The 7,854-nt window shown below is 40.5% G+C and overlaps 1 protein-coding gene across 1 annotated transcript; it reads right to left on the bottom strand.

Moving 5' to 3' along the window:
• Window positions 1-65: 65 nt before the first annotated feature.
• Window positions 66-2,479, bottom strand: Orc3 (origin recognition complex subunit 3). The gene is made up of 5 exons (XM_065224958.1): window positions 2,378-2,479; window positions 1,716-2,311; window positions 1,385-1,658; window positions 231-1,327; window positions 66-162 (listed from the first exon to the last, which is right to left on the bottom strand). The coding sequence occupies exons 1-5, from the start codon at window positions 2,402-2,404 to the stop codon at window positions 66-68; spliced, it is 2,091 nt and encodes a 696-aa protein (XP_065081030.1). The 5' UTR covers window positions 2,405-2,479.
• Window positions 2,480-7,854: the final 5,375 nt, after the last annotated feature.

The raw sequence follows: 7,854 nt of genomic DNA, 5'->3' as shown, positions 1-7,854 counted from the left end.
GAGCCAATTTTTTTTTTCAGAATTAGAATCAATAAATTACGAAATTTTAGGTACATAAAACACGATTACCAGGTCAACCTCGCGACGTGATCGGTCTTTCGCTTGGATGTTTTGATGTAACCGAGAAACTGCAACTCTGCTACTGCACGGGTGAAACGTGCTCTGAAAACAAAAGCAAACATTTAGGCGAAACCCGCACACAAACCTGTCCCACCCGCAACCACACTCACTGTATCTGGGGATCCACCTGTCGCTCCTGGTCGTCCGAACTGCCATCGTCCACCACCGTGCGGAAGGCTTGCAGCCAATCGAACAGGTTAATCATTCGTCCGCACTCCAGATGCAGCTTGTACGCCACCGACAGGTCCGGCAGGGTCGGAACCAGACTGCAATCCTCGTCCAGCTCGCAGCACTCACACTGCAGATAGTAATGGGGATTGTTGAGTGCCGTGTGTACCGCTGCACGTGGCACTCCCACAATATGCCTTCGGATCGTTGCCGAGTCACTGTACACGAACAGTTCAATCAACGGCGGGCCCCGGTTGAATGGGCGAAGGTACTTCCGGAAGACTTCCTCCGTCAGATAGGATACCAAATTGCCAACAGATTTAAAGAAGGGCGATTCCATTCTCGGTTGCCGTGCTGCATTCAACAGTCTCTCTTTCAGCTCTTGCCGATTCATCTTAGGGGATACAATCAAACTTGCCGCCGTCTCCTCGGCGTCCACCGCCATTCGCTCCATTCCAGCTTTGACAATCTCATTGGCAAATCGTTCCAAATCGGTGTTAATCTTCTCCAAAAGATCAACCTCAAAAATGGTTTCCCCACGAATGGTCGCCTCGTCGTTTCGTTCCATGTACTTCTGAATAACCTCCATCATCTTGACCACTTTAGCGAGAATCTCCTCTTTGGACATGAACGATACCAGCTGCATACACTCCCGGAACTCGACTCTTTGGGTCACATCCGTCGATATACATTGACCGTACAACTCTCTCAACTGCTTCCCCAAAGGAGTCCTCGGTAGGTCCTGTACCAAAACCTGCATCATCTCAAGCGTGCAGTGAAACGTGAACCAAAAGTTGTGGACCTCCAGCAGAATCGATGGCAACATCCGCCGCAAGTAATCGTCTTTGGTGAGAAAATCAATCACCTCCTGGGGATTGTCCAACGACTCGATCAGCGGTCGGAACGACAGCAACTGTCGGATGCTCTCCAAATCGGCAGCACTCAGCTGATCAACTGCTTCCTCCAATTCCTCACGGTCACTGGTCACACTGCACAGTCCGTAGATCGTACCCTGAAAGTAATGCTCCATCAGAGCGTACTACGGCAAAAAGTTAGAAACCAATCTTCACAAAAAAAAATCACCCCCGAATCTCACCTTAAACCCCTCCACAAATCCCTTCACTGAGAAATCGTAGAAAAGAAAAATGTCCGTCAGCAGCTTGAACGTTTTTCCGGACAGATGAAACGGACAGTAGGGCGTCAGGAGGACACTGTCCAGGACCTTGTTCAAATTAACTATCGACGGTTCCGACTGGAATATACTCAGTTTGATCTTGCTGGTCACATGATATGGCAGCACACTGTGAATCGTGGCAACCGACGTGGCCACTCCGAATACCAGCACAAACGGCAACTCCGCTGCATATGAACTAGAAAATAAAATTTAAATAATCCGGCTCAAAAAAATTAATTCCCCCAACACTCACTTCAAAACCAAAATCAAATCCTGTAGCACCTCCGGTCCAAACAACTCAAAATCCGGCACTATAATCGCCAGATTCGGCTTCCGGTCCATCTGCTGATACTTTTCCAGATACCACGCCCGCAGCACCCCCAAATTCAGCTGATTTCTTCTCAGACGCCTACTCTCGCTATCTTCCTCCTTCTCCTCGACAAACCCGGACACCAACGTCTCTACTGCGGCCTTCATGCTGGGACAATCCCGCGACTGCAGCAGAACCACCAACGAAAACGTATTGTTCCTAATATTTCCCGCCAGTGCCTCTAACTGCGCCAGGTGATCGATCTGATTGATGCCGGTTAGCAGGGCCGCCGTGGGCAGAACGCCACTGTACTCCAAACTTTGGTAGCATCCCTCCACGAAGCTCAGCAAATCGTCCAAAATCTTCTCGTAACTGCCGGACAGCAGCTTGTCCAGCTGATCGCGGACCTTGGTCCAGAGCGTCTCATAGCTCCGGTACCACAAGGCACTTGCTGTCGTGCGGTCCAGCAGGCTGTTGCACTTTTGCGCTTTCCGACGGGTTTTTGCTTTGGTGGCTCCGTTTTTGAACACGAACACGCCCTGGAATGATGGCGAGATTGCACGATCACTTAAATAGCAGTAAGGGCAAATTAAATGTCAACTTACCTTGGATACCGATATTGTAGAGTCCATTAAATCTTCGGAACTTGCAATTTTTATTTTAAATTTAATTCCTTGCCACAAAATGCTGGCCCAAACAAAAATACATTCGAGTGTCTCGGCGCGCGTTTGATTAGTTGATGTGAAGCATACTGTGAAGGGCAGACTGCAACAACAAAAATAACATTATCAATTTGTACTAAAAATGCACGCTAATTTTGGACTCCTCACATTAGACAGGCATATCATTTGAAAACGGCACAAAAGCTTTAGTAAACAAGATGAAAAAGTCCATTATGTTTAAAAATCGGTATATTTTTCAAAGCTAAACAACAACTGCTTCAGCGGTTATGATCTTCCGTATTTTTAATGTGTGATTATTTGAGGTTTTAATCAGTTCAGATCCGAGATAATCGAAAAATAAGACCACTCCCGATGGAAATTTGCAAGTTGTGAAATAAAATTGACATTATTTTGAGTTTTGAAAATCGTCACTATGATGAAAACAAATGGATTGGATGATATTTCCTCTCAAAATCGGCTAGCGCACTCTACATTGATGGTGCATAAAAAGACCCCATCGTACTAATCTGGTGTCGAATCGTTGTGACTGTAAACAACAACAAAATAACAATCGAATGTAAACATTATTTGATTGGTGCCAGAATTGATTAAAAAAATTATTGAGCCTCTTACGTGTACTTGTTATTGTTGTCCAAAAAGGAACGAGATATTCAACCCAACGATATAGGCCTTTTTAATAGAAACTAAACGATCGATTCAGCCTCTGGTGGTGAATAGGAGAACGTCAAAAAGAGTGTTGTGAGCATAAATTTTTGCCTAGAGACATAGGAAGCGGAACACTTTTTTACTTTTCCTGATGAATTGATTCATCTGAGATGCTGCAAAAATTAATCTACAGTTGAAAAATTCAATTCTGTAACGTTTTTGACAAGATCCTGCTGGTGTTCAGGAATATTTTTGTTGAGAGAAATGGAAAATTAGAAAAGTGCCTTAGTGGTTATGATCTTCCGGATTTCTTGTGTGTGAATAGTTAAGGTGCAAATCAGTTCAGATTTGTGGAAACTCGTACAATAAGACAATTATCGATGGAAATTGGCAAGATTTTGAATGAAAAATGCTGTTATTTGCATTGGGGAAAATACTTATTCTGATGTAAACAAACGGTTTGGTTGACGTTTCTTCTCGAAGTCGCGTGGCGCACTCTACGTTGGTGGTGCATTAAAAAGGCGTATAGTTCAGTCGAGTTCAGCCCAATAAGTTACTTTTGAGTAGATTGCTTATTCTCACATTTACGTGGATTAAACTTAATTTTGGGTAGAATATACTTAAGAGTACGTACACACAAAGAAAAATCGTTGTTAAAATTTAAAAAATAACCATTGGTAGAAATAAAAGTTTGCATTGATTCTTTTTGGTAGAAAGCGGTTAGCTTTCAAAATGAAAATCAATACATTATCAAATCAAAAGTTTCCCGATCACTACACTGAAAAAAGTTTTCATATAGTTTCCATTGGGAACGCACATGATATTTTTCCAATAACAAAGTTAATGATTTTTATCTGAAATTCAAATAACGTTCATACGATCACATGAATTGTATATGACAAATCACATAAACTTCATTGGACACATAAGGTTCATGTGATTTTGTGATGTGATTCCCAATTATGAGATCACATGAAAGTTAAGTGAAATTCTAATGGATATTTTCCATTGGAAATGTGATTTATTTTTTGAGTGTACTTTTAAAAGTTTCAACTTTCAAACTGAATTGTACTAATTTCAAATGAAAAGCATGACAATGTTAAACTTAAAACCGAATTATTTTCAACCTTTTGAAATTAAATGTTGCATTATTATTGTTAAAAATAAACGTTTTCAGTTTAAAAAAAACCCCAGTGTTTTCAATTGAAGGGCATCTTTAGCGGCAATCCGATTGGTTGGTTTGGTCTAAAATTTTGGAACAGACCCCAACCGAGCCCTTGCACTGGTGGTCTATATTGTGTTTTAGACTAGTTCTAAAATGTATTTTTTTTAAACCAGTATAATTCTCGATCTATTTTGAACTGAATTTGGATCAAGGCAGCACTGTTCCAAACTAGTTTGACAGCTGTCGCACTCGAGATTTTGTTTTGTTTTGTTTCGTTGTTGGGGTTTTTTTCAGCAAAACAAACCGATTTAGTTCCTCGATTTTCTAAGAAACGTGGGCGGAACAATCGACTGCTGTTGACATTGGTGTAGTTCCAGCCGTTCCAGCTCTATCGCACTATCGGTGCTGCTGTTGCTGCCGGCCCTGTCGTCGCAGCTGCGAAAGGATCACAAGAGAGACATCCGGACACTTCTGTTCTGCAGGATTTTCCGGGCATGTTCTGGAAACTCCCAGGGAAGTGGCCAGTTTCTGACTTTGTCCAAAACCCATCTTGCGCCACATAGCAAATCACATTAGATTTCAAAACCAAGATCAATGGAAGTCAAATAATGTGCCCAGGACCACCTTTCTTACTTCCAAGCATCTTTCAGGAACCCCTAGGGAAGTGAATAGTTTCTAATATGGTCCGAACCCTGTGATGTGTAAAAACTCACAGAAATTAAAAAAAAAACAAGATCAGTTTAAGTCAAATATAGTGTCCGGATCCACATTGGCAACATTCTAGTATATACTACATATACATATACATATACATATACATATACATATGTTCCGGGTACCCCCCAGGGAATTGTCCAGTTTCTGACTTGGGCCAAAACCCAACACGCAACAACATACCAGACAAATTTCAAGGTTTTTATTATTATTTCACTGGGAAGCACGAGAAGCAGGAGGACGAGCAGTTCAAGGCTTTTTGTTAAAGCCGCACATCGATCCCGGAGACAGCCATCGGAGGTCAATTTCACGGTTATTGCCGGATAAAAACCGTGTACGAATGAGTACGAGATTAAAAAATGGCTGACCACGAAATCAGGGTGTAAGTTCGTTTTGACTCGGGTTTTGACGTTTGAAATAGAACGGCCAAAAATAGACCAACCGGTGCGTACGCCACAGTTTGATTTTGGCTTGATCCTTTTAATTTTAGCTGGTTCAAATGTGACATATATTTGGATCTAGATCAGACCACCGCTAAAGATGCCCTAATAACATCGTTTTTCATTTCAAAATCTATTAAAATTTGATTGGTGAAGAAGTAAAAATATAAAATTTTAATAAAAAATGTATTTACTCGACACAAAAATAACAAGTAAATTCATTACACTCAAAGATAAATTAAATCAAAAAAGCTTAAAAAGTATGCAGTTTCCCGCTTCACCCTATTGAGTCCGATCCATGATTACTTCGGCAGTAGTCATGCATGATTAAAATCGAAATAATCTTTCCAGTATTAAATTTTATTTTTCTTCAATACTGATATATAATAAAAAAAAACCCGAATTTATCCACCTATGATGTGATCAGACCCTTCTTACTTATTCAAGTTTATTTATTTTATTGTCATTATCAGTGACCAAGCCCCCCCCCCGTGTCATCCAGTGACGCTACGCCACTGCCTGGGGGTACCCGGAATATATCCGGGTGTAGTCTATTTGGTGAGGCTACCAATCACCTTATCATCGTATTTTAATGTGATTTAATTGGTTTTAATTCAATTCATATTCAAGCAACTTCCGGAACATGTCCAAGTGTGTCCAATGTGGTCTGGAACACTTAACACGACTTGCATTGATCTTATTTTTGAATTATGTAGTAATTGGATGTGTCGCATGATGCGTTTGATACGTTTTCCGTTAAATCCAGCGTGAAGGCCCATATTCACCGGATCTTATTCCGGCCATATCTCCGGAACCGGTTCACCGATTCCAAAACCGTTCAATAGCGTTCAATGGGACCCCAAGACCTATCATTTGGCGCCGAGTTTGTCCAAATCGGTTGAGCGGTTGATGAGAAACGTGAGCGCATTCATTTCGTTACATACACACACACATACACACATACACACGTACACACACACACACAGATATGTTCCGATCTCGTCGAGCTGAGTCAAATGGTATATGACACTCGACCCTCCGGGCCTCGGATCGATAGTCGGTTTTTCAAGTGATACCTATACCCTTCTTTGTAAGAAGGGTAAAAAGATTAAAATTCAATCAAAAATTATTAAAATAGAATCAAAAATGATTAAAATTTATTCAAAAATAGATAATCTATAATCTAATCAACCATGATTAAACTGGGATTAATATCAAATGCTTATTTTTTAGAAAGAGAGGATTAATTTTTAATCATTCGATGTGATTAAACTGAGTTTAATGTCAAACTGATTAAATTTCAAGCAAAATGGGAATAGTTCAATTTATCAGTGTAGGTATGTCTTCTCTTCCCGATACCAAGATGAGCTGATGCTCAACTTGTTCACGCCATTTTTACTCCTCCGATTCACATGAGGGGAACACCGGAACAGACATCCCGCATAAACAATAACCATAAGAAGCGCCTAACAACCAATTCGGGATATCATCCCAACTTTATTGGAAATGGTCGTACCATCTATGATATCGTTAATGTATGGTACTTTTTTATTAGGGATTGAGGATGGTGTAACGGAATCGGTAAAGGGCATTTGGTGTGACATCAATCGCAACAGCCATAAGCGAGGAATATTTGGTAGAACATGCTACTGGGGTGAGTGCTGGTCATTTTCAGGAATGAGAAGATGATCGGTTCCACTGAAAATTATAAACATGTTTAAAACAAACTCTTGAAATAAATTAATGCATGATTACTAGATTCTTAATCCATTCCGATGCCCGATATTCATTGAACTCCGCTATATTTGTCAGCAAATCCATCGAGAGCTTCTATTAGGAGGATCAGAACTGATGCGAACCGTCTTCGGAAGCAGCATTCTGGTTACGGTACTGCAAAAGTAAAACAAATGAAAACCATCATCGAACCATTTCCAAAACTTCTCACCTTGATGTTTTCCTCCTGGATTGTTTGGATTGTATCCCTCCGTCTGCCGTGATAATTGCCTCCAATCCGTCGAAAATAAGCTAGTGGAGGCATGCCAGAAATGCGATTCCGGGGGCTGGGAGAAACCGGTGAAAGTAAAGTGTGGGAATCTGCTTGTTTTTAGTCGAAAGTGGCGGTAAACAGAAGACCAGTGCTGCCAAAAACTTTGCTCTGAAGAAGTATTTTTGAAAGTACTGCACCTTTTATTTTAAAAAAATGCACATTTATAATTACAAGTCAAAATTGAAAGAAACACTTTTAAATCAAAAAATCAATTTTCATTTTGAATATTTTCGAAGTTGAAACCGAGGTTGAAACCTCGGTTAAAACTACGAATTTTGTGAAACTTTTAAATTGAAATTGCATTATTTTTATAGCAACAATTTTTGTTCTTTGTGTGTAATGCTTTTCGCTGGTGTTTTACCAACCATCAATACGAAACTAACGATTT

Source organism: Ochlerotatus camptorhynchus, unplaced genomic scaffold, assembly GCF_037179485.1.
Source record: "Ochlerotatus camptorhynchus isolate MF236.1 unplaced genomic scaffold, CSIRO-AGI_Acam_v1.1 ptg000021l, whole genome shotgun sequence".
Classification (NCBI taxonomy): domain Eukaryota; kingdom Metazoa; phylum Arthropoda; class Insecta; order Diptera; family Culicidae; genus Ochlerotatus; species Ochlerotatus camptorhynchus.
This window is presented reverse-complemented; position numbering and strand designations above follow the sequence as displayed.